We start from the raw sequence: 17,279 nt of genomic DNA on the forward strand, positions 1-17,279 counted from the left end.
CCATTGGAGGGCCTGACTATAAAAAAAACTATGAACAAATCCCTATGCACACTGCACATATCTTATTTTAAAGTAAAAAAACAAAACGGAAACAAATACAATATTTAAAATAAAAAACAAATTTAAATCAACAAACTGACCAGTATTTCAATGGGAACAATGCTCCTCTCACTGACCACCAATGAAAGAGGTGCCCCTTCTGGAAGTGCAGCGGGGGCCAGATAAATGGCCTCAGGGGGCCGCATGTGGCCCGCGGGCAGTAGTTTGGGGACCCCTGATATAGAGCATACTACAGTAGTTAAGAAGATAGGCACCTAGAAAGTACCAAGTGTATAGTACCTAATATTGCAGAATATACATAATAAAATGTAAGCATTCTAATAAATAGGCATTGCCTCAAACAGACAGTTCATAAAAGATTGCTTTTAACTAACAAGTAAATAAGCATAGAAAGTTTTAAACATTTTACTTAAAGGAATACACATTAAAATAACAATGAGATATCAAGATCCAAGATCCAGCAGAGTGGGTAGTTGTTAAACTCACCTCCTCCCAGGACCAAACTGGAATTACAACTAAATTAAGAACAATCATCCTGAAAAACCAACAAAAGATTGAATGAAGAAGAGTCTTATAACCAAGGATTCACAGAAAGCACATCAAGACTAGTAGGAAGGGTAGAGACAAGAAAAGGTCTGGCCCTGCTCCCACAAGCCACTTAAGGTTCAGGCAGGATATCTCAGCTGCAGGGGTGGGGAGATTCCACATGAAAAAGGGAGGGGCCCAATCCCCAAGCCAGGCTTCCCAGGTCAGAGCACCAGAGCCAGGAAGAGGCACCCACATAGAATGTGGCTGTAAAAAGCAGTGAGGTTTCTGTCTGCCAAAAAGAGATGGGGGTCTGCAGAGATCAAGCACTCTCTTAGAGTGCCAATGCAAAAATCTCACTTAAAGCCCCTTACCCTGGGCTCAGGCAGAGGGAGAGCTGAGCAGACTAGAAACATGGGAGGAGAGTCTGTGGTTTGTGGCTCTGGGGAGAGACACAGGGGAATGGCTACCAAAATCCCTGTGGTGACTCATTCTCTTACACTGCAGTTGACATCTTCTTGGGCGGAGCACAATTCTTGTGGCAACAGCCTGGAGGGGAACATTTGCCCTGTACTGTGGAGATTAGGCCCTGCTGAGGAGTCAGCTGCCTTGGCCAGGTAGTAGAGGTCTGACCAACTCAGGGAGTGACAGTGTCTCAATTTTCTGGCTTTGAGGCAGGAACCATTCCCCGCCCCCTTTCCCATGAATCTAACTGGAGCTTCCCACTCATGGGAGATTCAGTATAATTACACTCCTGGCTGCCAGCAGATCCACACTCCAGGCTCCAAGGCCTGACTCACCTGACTCCTAGTGGTTCCGACCTGCTGAGATCAGGGAAAAATCCAAGACAAACTAAGACCTGTGACTCTGGAGTCAGGGCCATACTCATCACCTTCCTTGAAGCCTGACTGGTACCTCCTGCTCAGGGAAGATCCAATAGCCCCATTATCCAGACTCCATTAGCGGCTCTTTCAGTGACAGAGACTAACAGGCAATCAGTAGGCAGAAGCAGCCAGAGGTAGATCTTGGGGTGTCTTAAGATTTTGGCTGACCTGCCCCTGGGCCAGGTGCTGTTAAAAGGTGGCCTTGGTGTGCAGGTTGGTCCTTGCTACACATACCTAAGCCAAGCAGGGACTGCCGCAGACTATGGATTGCTTGTTGCTCCAAATACAAGGCTGAGAGCCAGTCACAGGCAGCATCTACACTGGTCTGCACCAGGTTCCCTCCCAAGAGGCCCAGAACCAACACAACCAGTGAGCTATAGACAACATCAATGCATGATCCAATTAGCTTTACAGGCAGCATAGCCAAAGGGAGACCTCGTCAGCCACCAAACCCAGCTGAGGAGAATTCTGCTTCCTGTGGTCAGTACCTATACAGCAGCTTGCACACTCTGGTTGAGGTAGATAGAGCTTCACAGTCAACCAACCTTAGGGATGATCTGATGCACAATGGGCCAAAAGCAATCAAGACTCAAATACAGTAGTAGGTCCCACATACCCCACACAAAGGACATTCCTGGAGCAAACAGCTCCAATAATCTAGGAAACTGCACCACTGGACTGGGAAACATAGCAGATCTATCTAATAAACAGAAACAAACACAAAGAGGCAGACAAAATGGAGAGAAAAAGAAACAGGCACCAAATGACAGAGCAGGAGAACTCTCCAAGAAGGGAGCTAACTGAAATGAAGATAAGTAATTTATCAGATATAGAATTCAAAGTAAAGTTATATAGATGCACAAAGAACTTCAAGAAAGAGATAGAAAGCATAAAAACGGACATAGAAACCATAAAAAGGAACAAGTGAGAAGTGAAGAATATGATATCTCATATCAAGTATACACTGGAAGGAAAAAACAGTAGATTGGATAAAGCAGAGGATCAAATGAGCAATTTGAAAGACAAGGAAAGAAAAACACCAACTCAGAGCAGCAAAAACAAAAAAAGAATTAAAAAGAATGAGGAAAACTGAAGGGACCATCAGGATAATGTGCAGCATAAAAACATCCATATCATAGGAGTACCAAAAGCAGATAAAAAAGAGCAAGGGATTAAGAACTCATTTGAAAAACTAATGACAAATAATTTTCCTAATCTGGTAAAGGACACTCAAGTCCATAAAATGCAGAGTCCCACACAAGATGAACCCAAAGAGCTCCACACCAAGACACATCATAATTAAAATGGCAAAGGCTAAAGACAAAGAGAAAATCTTAAAAGCAGCAAGAGAAAAGCAGTTAGTTATTTACAAGGGAGCTTCCATTAGACTGTCATCTGATTTCTCAACAGAAACGTTTCAGACCAGAAGGGATTGGCATTAAAAATACAAAGTGATGAAAAGCAAGGACCTACAACTAAGACTACGTTAGTCAGCAAGGCTATAATTTAAAATTGAAGAAGAAATAAAGAGCTTCTCAGACAAGAAAAGTTAAAAGTGTTTGTTAGCACCAAACCAGCATTACAAGAAATGTTAAAGGGTCTTCTCTAAAAAGAAGAAGGGGGAAAAAAAGAGAAACATAGTTAAAAGAATAAAATGGCAATAATATGTACCTATCAATAATCACTTTAAATGTAAATGGCTTAAACACTCCAATGAAAAGACATTGGATGGCTGAATGAATAAGAAAGCAAGACCATACATATGCTGTCCACAAGAGACTTAGTTCAGAACAAAAGATACACAGAGACTAAGAGTAAAAGGATGGATAAAAATATTTTATGCAGATAGAAATGACAAAAAGCTAGGGTAGCAATACTTATATCTGACAAAATAGACTTTAAAACAAAGGCTATAGTAAGAGATAAAGAAGGACACTACATAATGCTAAAAAGACCAATCCAATAAGAGAATATAACCCTTGTAAACATTTATGCACCTAACATAGGAACACCTAAATACAAAAAGCAAATCTTGAAAGACATAAAGAAAGAGACTGATAGTAATACAGTCATGGTAGGAGATTTTAACATCCCATTTACACCAATGGATAGATGTTCCAGACAGAAAATCAATAAGAAAATGGCAGCCTCAAATGACAATTAGATCAGCTGTATTTAATTGATATCTTCAGAGCACTTTTGACCCCAAAAAGGCAGACTATATATTCTTTTCAAGTGCACATCAAACATTTTCTAGGATAGACCCCATGTTAGGACACAAAACAAATCTCAATAAATTTAAGACTAAAATCATTTCAAGCATCTACTCTGACCATAATGGTACAAAACTAGAAATTGATTATAAGAAAATAAAAACGAAAAACACACAAAGCCTACATGTTCATGGTAATCAAAAGATACCATGAAGCAATGAAAATGAGAACACAGCAATAAAAAATCTACGGGACACAGTGAAAGCAGCTCTAGGAGGGAAATTCATAGCATTGCAGGCCTACTTCAAGAAACAAGAAAAACCTCAGATGAACAATCTAATCTTACACTTAAAGCAACCTGAAAAAGAACAATAAACACAGCACATTGTGGAAAGAAGAAATAATAAATATCAGAGCAAAAATAAATGAAATAAGTCTTAAAAAAAAAACAACACAAAAGATCAATGAAACCAGAGCTGATTTTTGAAAAGATAAACAAGATTGAAAACCTTTAGTCAAATTCATCAAGAAAAAAAATAAAAAGGACCCAAATAAATAAAATCTGAGATCAAAGAGATGCTTAACAATAGAAATAAAAAGGGTTGTAAGAAAATAATAAGAACAACCATACTGCCAAAAAATTGGGCAATCTGGATAAAATGGATAAATTCATTAAAACATACAATCTTCCAAAACTGAATTGGGAAGAATCAGAGAATCTGAATAGACAGATTACAGCCAGTGAAATTAAAGCAGTAATCAAAAAACTTCCAACAAACAAAAGTCCTGGACTGGATGGCTTCACAGGTGAAGAAGAAATGATACCTATCCTTCTCAAAGTATTCCAAAAAATTCAAGAGGAGGGAAGATTCCCAAGCTCATTTTACAAGGCCAGCATTATTAAATTCCAAAACCAGATAAAGACATTACAAACAAAGAAAAGTATACGCCAATATCCCCGATGAACATAAATGCTAAATTCTTCAACAAAATACTAGCAAACTGGATCCAACAATACATTACAAAGGCCAAGTAAGTAAGATTTATTTCACAGATGCAAGGTTCATACAATATCCACAAATCAATAAATGTGATACACCACATGAACAAAATTAAGGATAAAAATCACATAATCATATCAGTGGGTGCAAAAAAAGCATTTGATAAAATTTAGCACCCATTTTTGTTAAAAACTCTCAGCAAAGTGGGAATTGGGGGCACATACCTCTCTGTAATGAAGGTCATATATGACAAACCCATAGCCAACATCATACTCATTTGGCAAAAACTATAAGTGTTTCCCTTAAGATCAGAAACAAGACAGAGATGTCCACTATCACCACTCTATACTATAGTAATGGAAATCCGAGCCACAGCAGTCAGACAAAATGAAGAAATAAAAGGCAACCAAATTGGAAAGAAAGAAGTAAAACTGTCATTATTTGAATATGACATGATACTGTATATAGAGAACCCTAAAGATTCCACCAAAAACCTACTAGAACTAATAAATGAATTCAGTAAAGTAGGACACAAAATAATATCCAGAAATCAATTGCATTTTTATACACCAATAATGATCTATCAGAAACAGAAACCAAAAGAACAATACCATTCACAATTGCTTCAAAAAAAATAAAATTCCTAGGAATAAACTTAACCAAGGATGTAAAAGACCTATACTCAGAAAATTAGAAGACATTTAAGAATGAAACTGAAGAAGATACAAACAAGTGGAAACATATACCATGTTCATGGATGGGAAGAATTAACATCATTACAATGTCAATATTACCCAAAGCAATCTACAGATTCAGCGTAATTCCTACCAAGATACCAATGGTATATTTCACAGAACTAGAACAAATATGTAAAAAATTTATATGAAACCACAAAAGACCCTGAATAGCCATAGTAATCTTGGGGGGAAAACAGAACAAAGTTGGAAGAATTATGCTACCTGATATCAAACTATACTACAGTGCCATAGTAACCAAAACAGCATGGCACAGGTATAAACAAACAAACACACAATAGAAACATAGAACAGAATAGAGAGCCTGGAAATCAACCCATGCCTGTATTATCAATTAATATTTGACAAAGGAGGCAAGAACTTACAATGGGGTAAAGACAGTCAATTCAGTAAATGCTGTTGAAGAAATTGAACAAATACATGCAAAAAAATTCCATAAAACTAGACCACCTTCTTAAACCATACACAAGAATAAACTCAAACTAGATTAAAGAATTAAATATTAGACTTGAAACCATAAAAATCCTAAAAGAAAACAACATAGTGTCATAGTGGACATTTCTCATAGCAATATTTTTTCTGATGTAGCTAGCTCCCTAGAAAAGGGAAACAAAAGAAAAAATTAAAAAATGGCATAACATCAAACTAAAAAGTTTTTGAACAGCAAAGGACACTATAAACAAAATGAAAAGACAACACACTGAATGAGAGAATATTTTCACTGATACACCTGATAGGGGATTAATATTCAACATTTATAAATAAATAAATAATAAAACTTAACATAAAAACAAACTATCCAATTAAAAAAATGGGCAAAGAACCTGAACAAACACTTCCACAAAGAGGACACACAGATGGCCAATAGACATATGAAAATATGCTCAAAGTCACTAGTCATCAGAGAAACACAAATGAAAACCACAGTGAGTTATTACCTCACCCTTGTTAGAATGGCTATCATTAATAAATCAACAAACAACAAGCATTGGCAAGGATGTGAAGAAAAGGGAATCCTTGTGCATTGTTAGTGGGAATGCAAACTGTTACAGCCACTGTGGAAAGCAGTATAGAGTTAAATCAAAAAATTTAGGCCTTGGCCAGTTGGCTCAGTGGTAGAGCATTGGTCCACTGTGTGGATATCCCAAGTTTGATTCCCAGTCAGGGCACAGAGGAGAGTGACCATCTGCTTGTCTACCCTTCCCTCTTCTCCCTCTCACTCTCTCTCTTTCCCTCCAGCAGCCATGGCTGGACTGGAGCGCATCAGCCTCTAGAGCTGAGGGTGGCTCCATGGAGCCTCCAGGTCAGACACTCAAAATAGCTCAGTTGCGAGCATAGTCTCAGATGGGCAGAGCATTGGCCCCAGTCAGGGGTTGCCAGCTGGATCCCAGTCGGGGCAAATGTGAGGGTCTGTCTCTCTATCTCCCCTCCTCTCACTTGGAAAAAAAAAAAGAAATTTAACATGGAACCACCTTTTGACCCAGCAATCCCACTTCTAGGAATACATCCTAAAATGCCTGAAACACTAATTCAAAAGAATATATGAACCCCTATGTTTGTTGCAGCATTATTTTCAATAACCAAGATCTGTAAACAGCACAGTAAATGATGACTGACAGCATAAAAAAAGCTGTGGTACATTTACAAAATGGAATACTATGTGACCATAAAATAGAAGAAAATCTCACTTTTTATGACAGCATGGATAGACCTAGAGAACATTATGCTAAGTGAAATAAGAGTCAGAGAAAGACAAGTATCAAATAATTTCACTCATATGGGGAATCTAATGAACAAAATGAATTAACAAGCAAAATAGAGACAAACGCATACACAGAGAGCATGCTGACCACTATGGGGGGGCAGTGGCACTGGGCATAGGAGGTGAAAAGATACAGCAAAAACGAACCAAAAAAACTCACGGACACAGACAACAACAGTGTGGTGATTGCGGGGAGGGGGGAAGATGGAAGAGAGCATGGGGGCATAAATAGTGATGAACAAAGACTTAACTTAGGGAGTGTTGAACACAAAATACGGTTTAGAGATGTGTTGTAGAATTGGGCCCCTGAAACCTATGTAATCATGTTAATTAGTGCCACCCAAATAAATTCAATAAAAATAAAAAATAAAATAAGCCTGACCAGGCAGTGGCGCAATGGGTAGAGCATCAGACTGGGACACAGAGGACACAGGTTCAAAACACTGAGGTCGCCAGCTTGAGCACAGGCTCATCTGGTTGGAGCAAGGCTCACCAGCTTGAACCCAAGGTCATTGGCTTGAGCAAGGGGTCACTCGCTCTGCTGTTGCCCCCCTCCTTTCCTTGGTCAAGGCTCATATGAGAAAGCAGTCAATAAACAACTAAGGAGCCGCAACAAAGAATTGATGCTTCTCATCTCTCTCCTTCCTGTCTGTCTGTCCCTATCTGTCCCTCTCTCTGTCTCTCTCTCTGTCTCTGTCATACGTAAAAAATAAATAAAATAAAATAAAATTAGAACTACTGTATGACTCAGAAAAGACATTTCTGGGTATTTATTGAAGAAATCCAAAACATTAATTCAAAAAAATATATGCACCCCTATAGTCATTGCAACATCATTTACAATAGAGAAGATATGGAAGCAACTAAAGTGCCCATCAATAGGTGACTGGATAGAAAAGATGTGGTACATCTATACAATGGGACATTACCCAGCTATAAAAAGAAATGAAATCTTACTGTCTGTGACAACACGGATGGACCTAAAGGGTTTTACGCTAAGTGAAATAGTCAGAGGAAGACAAATATCATTTGACTTCACTTATATGTAGAATGTAAAGAATAAAATAAACATACAAACAAAACAGAAAGAGATTCATAGATACAGAGAATAGACTGATGATTGTAAGATGGGCGGGAGGATGGGGGGCTGAGCGAACAAGGTGAAGGGACTGAGAAGTACAGATTGGTAGCTACAAACAGTTATGGGGATGAAAAGTACAGCCTAGGGAATATGGTCAGTAATAGTGTAATAACCATGCACTGTGCCAGGTGGGTAAGTCTTATCAGGGGGTCACTTTGCAAATTACCTAACTGTCTAACCACTATACGGTACAGCTGAAACGAATATAAAATAATTATATTTCAATTGTAATTGACAAATAAAAAATTAAATAAACAAGAAAAAATAAAATAAACAAAACAATGAGATACCCATTAAATTAGACTAAAGTGTTAAGAGAATTCAGAATGCTGACAGGAAAAAAATGTGGGTTGTTTTATATATATATATGGGAAGTGGAACTTGGGGGACTACTACAACAGTTATCATATGGTACTAGGATTTATTCATTCATTCACTCATTTATTATTCACTCATTCTCAAGTACTATTGTAGACATTTGAGATACATTAGTTAGCAAAATAAAGATAACTGCTATCAAGTTTATATTCTTATGGGGAAGAAATATATAGTAAACTGTAAACATAATATATATATATATGAAATATATGTTAAATATATGTTATGATAAAAGGTGGGTAAGGGGCATTGGTAATGTGATAGTCAATGGCAATAGGCTTTGGTAAGGAGATAAAGATCTTAAGCAAAAATCTGAAGAAGTGAGAGTTATTCTCATGCATATCTGGGAAATTCTGTTCCCGGGAAAGAATGTCCAGTGCAAAGGCTCTGCATGTTTGTTCCAAATTATGTGGATATCGTGTAACAGAGTGCTGGTGTCACAACATTTGAAAGTATCCTTTTACCCTCTTGAGTTTTCGGAAAGGGGAGCAAGAAGAGTTTCGCACTTGCAATAATCCAGTTTTGGGGTGCTAGAGTTGCTTCTCGAGGACCAGCAGAAAACCATCCAGGATAATGAAACTAGGTAATCCAGGGTCCGTCTGTCTGCTCAGTGGTCACCTTTGCCCTTAGAAGACACATTCTTGCCCATACACTCGCTTTTTCTAGCTCTTCTCAACAATGGGTATATGCAAATATTGGCCTTTTCTTGCATGCAACGGTAAGGTCCAAGGTTCAAGTTTGCAATTGTAGAGAAGATAAAAGAGCAAGATAGATAACATTTTCATTTTAGGATATTCAGGTAAATTTGATCAAGGGAAGAGGGCCTCTTGTCAACTCTCACATTCTAGAATGCTACAGTAAAATTTGAGACCAGATAAAAGCAATCAATTTGGCATTTAATATTGTTTGTAGTCTCTGCATGTACTTCCTTTAGAGCCCTGGTGAGAAAAAAACATCTGGTGTAACACCCACTATTAACTATGGTTACCTAATCTATAAAGAAAATAGGATTGGAAAAAGTGGGAAGAAATGAATGAGGCTGAAAATACAATAGATAAAGTCAGAGAGGACATAGGAGGGCTCATAACGAAAATGATACTATCTTATATAGGATAATATTCCCCCCCTCCAAGCCATTTAAGTTGGGTTTTCTACTGGAAAGCACATGCAAAAGAATGAAACTTGACTACAGCTTGTCCCCTTGTACTAAAATTAATTCAAAATGGATCAAAGACCTAAATATAAGACCTGAAACAATAAAGTACATAGAAGAAGACATAGGTACTAAATTCATGGACCTGGGTTTTAAAGAGCATTTTATGAATTTGACTCCAAAGGCAAGAAAAGTAAAGGCAAATATAAATGAATGGGACTACATCAGACTAAGAAGTTTTTGCTCAGCAAGAGAAACTGACAACAAAATAAACAGACAGCCAACTAAATGGGAAATGATATTTTCAAACAACAGCTCAGATAAGGGTCTAATATCCAAAATATACAAAGAACTCATAAAACTCAACAACAAACAAACAAACAATCCAATAAAGAAATGGTAAGAGGACATGAACAGACACTTCTCCCAGGAAGAAATACAAATGGCCAACAGATATAAGAAAAGATGCTCATCTTCATTAGTTATTAGAGAAATGCAAATCAAAACTACAATGAGATACCACCTCATACCTGTTAGATTAGCTATTATCAACAAGACAGGTAATAGCAAATGTTGGAGAGGCTGTGGAGAAAAAGGAACCCTCATTCACTGTTTGTGATAATGTAAAGTAGTACAACCATTATGGAAGAAAGTATAGTGGTTCCTCAAAAAACTGAAAATAGAACTACCTTATGACCTAGCAATCCCTCTACTGGGTATATACCCCCAAAACTCAGAAACATTGATTCGTAAAGACACATGTAGCCCATGTTCATTGCAGCATTGTTCACAGTGGCCAAGACATGGCAACAACCAAAAAGCCCTTCAATAGAAGACTGGATAAAGAAGATGTGGCACATATACACTATGGAATACTACTCAGCCATAAGAAACGATGACATCAGATCATTTACAACAAAATGGTTGGATCTTGATAACATTATACGGAGTGAAATAAGTAAATCAGAAAAAAACGAAGAACTGCATGATTCCATACATAGGTGGGACATAAAAACAAGACTGACATGGACAAGAGTGTGGTGGTTGGGGGGAGGGGGCGGAGAAGGAGGGAGTGGGGAAGGGGGAGGGGGAGGGGCACAAAGAAAACTAGATAGAAGGTGATGGAGGACAATCTGACTTTGGGTGATGGGTATGCAACATAACTGAATGACAAGATAACCTGGACATGTTTTCTTTGAACTTATGTATCCTGATTTATTGATGTCACCCCATTAAAATTAATAAAAACTTATTTTTTTAAAAAGTTGGGTTTTCTGTTACCTGAAGCCTCAAGCACCCTGGTAGATAATACCTCATCTCTTTGCTTGGGCTTTTTGTTCATCAGGTAATTCTCCTCCCATTGAAGATAGCAGATTTTATATTAAATAAGGTGATCAACATTTTACAATGAAAACGAGAACAAAAATAAATTGAAGAAAACAATATTGTAAATAAAGGAAACATTTTATTCATTGTAACAATAATACACTATACTATGATAAATGCATAATAAAAACATTTGTAATATTTTATATTATAATTATGCTTACATGCTGTTGGGTAGATCAAATATATTATGCTCACTTTGTTAAAGATGGTGCTGCCCACATGGAAGCCCGTCTCCCAGGTGATGATTTTAGTTGCCCTTATGCTTGGAATGGGTGTAATTACATTAATGTGTGTTTGAGTGGGCTGTCCGCAGGCAGGATTCTTGTAGCCTGGGGCTTGGTTTTAGGACTAAGCCTTTCTCACCCTTTTTGATGTAGGGTGGTGCAATCCCATCATGCCTCAGATAAGTGACTTTGTATTAGAGACTTCCCTATTTTGTATATTGGATTAAAGGTTTTGATTTCTGCACTACAAAGTGGGGCAGACTGGGAGCTTGCTCTCTTGGTTCCTGAGATTAGCATTAGAGGAGAGATCAGAGAGCAGAGAGCAGAGAAAGGCCACGTGGAAGAGGCCAGGAGAGGCAGCCAAGATGGCGTTGTGTTAAAGGAGAAGCCAGTTTGTGCAGAGAGGAGATGGGGAACAGAGGTGAATAAGTCTGGTGAGCTAGAAACCTTTGATTCTAGGAAACTTGGATAAAGTCAGTAGCTTTGTGAGCACTGAATGAGTGGGTTTGGAGCCCAGTGTGTGTTTTTACTTGCCTGCCGGGTGCTAGCTAGGATTAAAGATGATGGCCCACAAGTTTTTGGCTCCACTGTTTCATTACCATCTGTCCGAATCTAATGCGAACCTGCATGGGCCAGGCGGCTGTAGTGGTGGCCGTGGATACTGGCCATACACATGCCTATTAATTTTCAATAATAGTTGTAAGATAAAAGTACTCATTTAGATATAAAATGTCACATCACACGCAATGGATTGACTCTGCATCGATCGAATACAGACATTTACAGGCTAGTCTTCCAATATCAAAAAGAAGGACATGTAGGAGGACATTTTCGAGGGAGGACGGAACTTACAAAAGAAGGCTGTCCTCCCTAAAGGAGGACGATTGGTCACCTTATATTAAGGAAGGTGACAGTACTTCTGTTAATTCTATCTTTTGTAGATCACAGGGAAATCCCTCTTGACATAACAGATAGGAACAGAACACGAGTTGAATAGTTCCATTCTCATCAAGACTCTACAAGAGAATGGGAGCTGGAGACTGGCCTGGGGTTAGAGGGAGCTCTGGAGAGCTCAGCACTGTCTAGGGCAGGGGTTCCCAAACTACGGCCCCCCGAGGCCATTTATCCGGCCCCCGCCGCACTGCCGGAAGGGGCACCTCTTTCATTGGTGGTCAGTGAGAGGAGCATAGTTCCCATTGAAATACTGGTCAGTTTGTTGATTTAAATTTACTTGTTCTTTATTTTAAATATTGTATTTGTTCCTGTTTTGTTTTTTTACTTTAAAATAAGATATGTGCAGTGTGCATAGGGATTTGTTCATAGTTTTTTTTTATAGTCCGGCCCTCCAATGGTCTGAGGGACAGTGAACTGGCCCCCTGTGTAAAAAGTTTGGGAACCCCTGGTCTAGGGCGTACCCTCGCATTCCTCCCCCAAGGTAATTCAGTTACTTCCTCTCTTTCTTTGTTCCTGTCTCATTACTAAACAAGAACTTCTCTCTGTGCCTTTTAGTTCAAATACATGAGACACAGAGAGAGAGAGAGAGAGAGAGAGAGAGAGAGAGAGAGAGAGAGAACATGATTAGCCTAATCCTCAAACAATACCACAGAAGTTCAAGGTTGTTGAGCAGCTTGTGGACTGGCTACTATAGATCAGATATCCAGACATTGTCCATTTGACTGTGAGACAGAGGCATTGTCCATTTGACTTAACATATAATTTGAAATATCCTTTTTGTTGGCTGTATTTCTTGTGTAAAACTCAGTCATTTAGAACATGAGTATCCTGATAGTTGCTTTTCTTTCCTTCTTTCCAATCGTGTATCAACCTTCTGAAATCTGAACTCAATAGAGAATGCCCAAAGCAACCAAATTTTTGTTAGGAATTCACAATCAAGGCAGCATTATGACTTTCATAGGCTTTACGTACTTTTACCATTGTGAGCACCTCCCTCAATTAAAAATAATTTAATATGATATATATACATAAAATAAATATACATATTTTATTACTATGTGTTTTTATAAGACAAATATAATACAGCTACAGACAGATTCAAACTGGATTCATTACTAATATATTCATTTTTTAATTCAAATTTTAAAAGAAATTAAAATATTATCATGGGCCCCTAAAAGTAGTGAACGCTCGGTACTGTGACTATGGAGCCTGATGGATACTTTGGCCCTGCTGGTTTTCAATCTCCTCATGGTTCCCTTTGCACAGCCAGATTTTCATCGCTCCCTAACCTGAAACAGTCCTGTCAATGCTGGTCCTCATGTCAATATGCCAATCATTTCTCTAATTGTTTAAAATTTACATTTTCAAATTAATGATTTTTTCACCCTACCTAAGAAATTCTAATGCTTTACATTCCTCACTTATATGATGAAGATAGTAATAATAACTATTTTACAGAATTAAATGAAGTAAGGATGTAGAAATACTTTGAAAACCATGAATCATTTTACAGAGTTTGGATATTAATATACTTAAATATGTTTTAACCTCAGTAACTTAATCAAAAACTTAACTTGTGCCAATTCAATTTTATTTGGAGCTAATTTAAGAGACTCATAATGAGAAACCATGAGAGATGACCCCAGTGATTCATCACTGACGTTTGTTGGAGGAGCAGCATAACTATTATAACTCAATATTACCTTGAGAACTAAATGAATCCCTTCTATTTCTGCAGTACTATGTTGATGTACTTAATATACCTATTCAGTGTAGCAGGGGAATATCTCTATTCCACAAGCCTTTCTTTTGAATATCTTTGTACTTTTGTAATGCAAAGGGTAGAGGCCAGGCTGTCTTAAAATGACTAAAAGGAGAAAGAAGTAAAGATTCCTCTTCCCCAGATGGTTCAGTGTAACACTGATCCTAACTAAAATTCCTCTTTCTCCTTATCATAAGTCCAGATGGCTATTAGCTATGTGGATTGAGTTGCCTCATTTGCGATAAAAGCACCCTGACCATATCATATTCCCACTGACCCAAGTTTCTAAGCACAAATGAACAGGAAATAATTCACCACCAACTTAAAATGCATAATTTCAGAGAATCTTAAAACTGGAATAAACTCTAAAATTCAGCTAGGGCAAATTCTCTCACTTTATCACAAATACAAAGCAAGCTGTGTGAATCACCCAGGCTCTACCAAAGAGCAGGCCCACACAAATGTTAGTTTCCTACCCTTGAAAAGTTCTCTGGCCATTATTCTAGGCAATCAGACACAGGAGTTTCTGCACTCAGCTCCAGAAATATTATTCAGAAGCTTAGGTGTGAAGCTCTATTTTGAAACTTATATTCGGTACTTGTGGATTTCCCTATTTTCATTCCAATAATCAGTTGCTCTGAAGATAAGCATTATAGAAAAACCAACTGTTACATTTTAGAACTAGTAAAGAGAAAAGTCAAATAAAGAGAAAGTAATTCTTAGTCTAGAGTATATTATTATATTTTAACACTACCATTACTACAGTTACACTGGGCATAACATAGGATACAGAATAAGCATAAGACATAGTGTTTGCCTTCATCCCATATTTGTTTTTGCAAGAAATAAAGATCAGGAAATTACTTACTATCAATTTAGAGTCACAGTTTCAGAGAATCCTAAAACTAGAAAAAACTTTGAAAGTTCAACTAGGATAATTACCTCCCTTCATCACATATAACTTGTGAGACTTAAATGAGATACATGAATCATATAAAAACACTTTTTAAAAACTCAAACATCTTTAATGACATTGTTTTATAATCATTACATTTTCTCCATCATGGTGTGGGAGAAATGGGAATCCACTGACTAGAGTGTCAGGGTGGGCAAACTCTTCCTATAAAAGGCTGAAGAGTAAATATTTTAGGCTTTTTAAGTCACAAATGGGCTGCATTGAATTTTATTTTTCTTTTTTAATGACCCTTTAAAAATATAAAATTATTGCCCTGGCTGGATAGCTCCATTGGTTAGAGCATCATCTTGATGCACAAAGGTTGACAGTTTGACCCCTAGTCAAGACTCATACAGGAGCAGATCTACGTTCCTGTCTCTCTCTCTCTCTCTCTCCCTTCCTCTCTCTCTCTCCCTTCCTCTCTCTCTCTAAAATTATTAAGAAAAAAAGTTAATATTTAAAAATTATTCCTTTCTCACTGGCCATATAAAAGCTAATGGGCCAGATTCACCCTGTATAAAATGGGATGTGCTGACCCCTGTACTAGATAGTAATATTAAAGTCATAAGAGATCATTTAAATCAATTTATAAATTTAAAGTCAGAAACAGACTTTAAATCTTCACATGTTGGCCCTGGCTGGTTGGCTCAGTGGTAGAGCACTGATTGGCCTGGCATGTGGATGTCCCAGGTTTGATTCCTGGTCAGGGCACACAGGAGAAGTGACCATCTGCTTTTCCACCCCTTTCCCCCTTCTCTCTCTCTCTCTCTCTCTCTCTCTCTCTCTCTTTCTCTCTCTTCCCCTCCTACAGCCATGGCTCAGTTGGAGTAAGTTGGCCCCGGACACTGAGGATGGCTCCATGGCCTCGTCTCAGGTGCTAAAATAGTTCAGTTGCCGAGCAACTGAACAACAACCCCAGATAGGAAGAGCATGGCCCCATAGGGCACTTGTCAGGTGGAGTGCATGTGTGAGTCTGTCTTTCTGCCTTCCTGCTTCTCAATTAAGAAAAAAAATCTTCACATGTCATTCAATATACCATTCTACATCTAGAAACATCTCTATCTTACCTGAAATTCATCGAAACATAAGAGACAGGCTTCTTCACTGATTTCTTCAGCAATAGGAGCTATTGGGTCGTATGATTTAGCCATGAATCCTGGTTTCCTTTTTGGCAAACTCTGTTTAAGGCGGTGTATTCCTTCAGTGGATGAAAATAAACACAAAATCAAGTATTATATTAATAGTACATTTTAGAGAACTATAACAGATTTTTAAATCTCTAAACAAATAAAACTTTAGTGTAAACATAAATTTAAATTCCACATACAATCAAATGTGATCATTGAAATTGGTTGCATTTTCTCTATCTCAAAATAAGTTGCTTGCCAAATGTTGGAGAGGCTGTGGAGAAAAAGGAACCCTCATTCACTGTTGGTGGGAATGTAAAGTAGTACAACCATTATGGAAGAAAGTATGGTGGTTCCTCAAAAAACTGAAAATAGAACTACCTTATGACCCAGCAATCCCTCTACTGGGTATATACCCCCAAAACTCAGAAACATTGATTCGTAAAGACACATGTAGCCCCATGTTCATTGCAGCATTGTTCACAGTGACCAAGACATGGAAACTACCAAAAAGCCCTTCAATAGAAGACTGGATAAAGAAGATGTGGCACATATACACTATGGAATACTACTCAGCCATAAGAAATGATGACATCGGATCATTTACAACAAAATGGTGGGATCTTGATAACATTATACGAAGTGAAATAAGTAAATCAGAAAAAACCAAGAACTGCATTATTCCATACGTGGGTGGGACATAAAAACGAGACTAAGAGACATTGATAAGAGTGTGGTGGTTATGGGGGAGAGGAGGGAGAGGAAAAGGGGGAGGGGGAGGGGCACAAAGAAAACTAGATAGAAGGTGACGGAGGACAATCTGACTTTGAGTGATGGGTATGCAACATAACTGATTGACAAGATAACCTGGACATGCTTTCTTTGAACATGTGTACCCTGATTTATTGACGTCACCCTAGTAAAATTAATAAAAAATTAAAAAATTAAATTAAATTAAAAAATAAGTTGCTTGCATATTGTTACATTCCCATG

General features: G+C 37.9%; 1 protein-coding gene across 3 annotated transcripts in view; it reads right to left on the minus strand.

Annotated features, from left to right (window-relative positions):
- Window positions 1-17,279, minus strand: part of AFG1L (AFG1 like ATPase) — a 244,364-nt gene that overhangs the window by 156,648 nt on the left and 70,437 nt on the right. For all 3 annotated transcript variants that reach the window (XM_066373529.1, XM_066373528.1, XM_066373527.1), the window contains exon 5: window positions 16,227-16,357. In XM_066373529.1, coding sequence (XP_066229626.1) covers window positions 16,227-16,357 — 131 coding nt within the window. The remainder of the gene's footprint in view (window positions 1-16,226; window positions 16,358-17,279) is intronic.

Source organism: Saccopteryx leptura, chromosome 3, assembly GCF_036850995.1.
Source record: "Saccopteryx leptura isolate mSacLep1 chromosome 3, mSacLep1_pri_phased_curated, whole genome shotgun sequence".
In the NCBI taxonomy this organism is placed as follows: domain Eukaryota; kingdom Metazoa; phylum Chordata; class Mammalia; order Chiroptera; family Emballonuridae; genus Saccopteryx; species Saccopteryx leptura.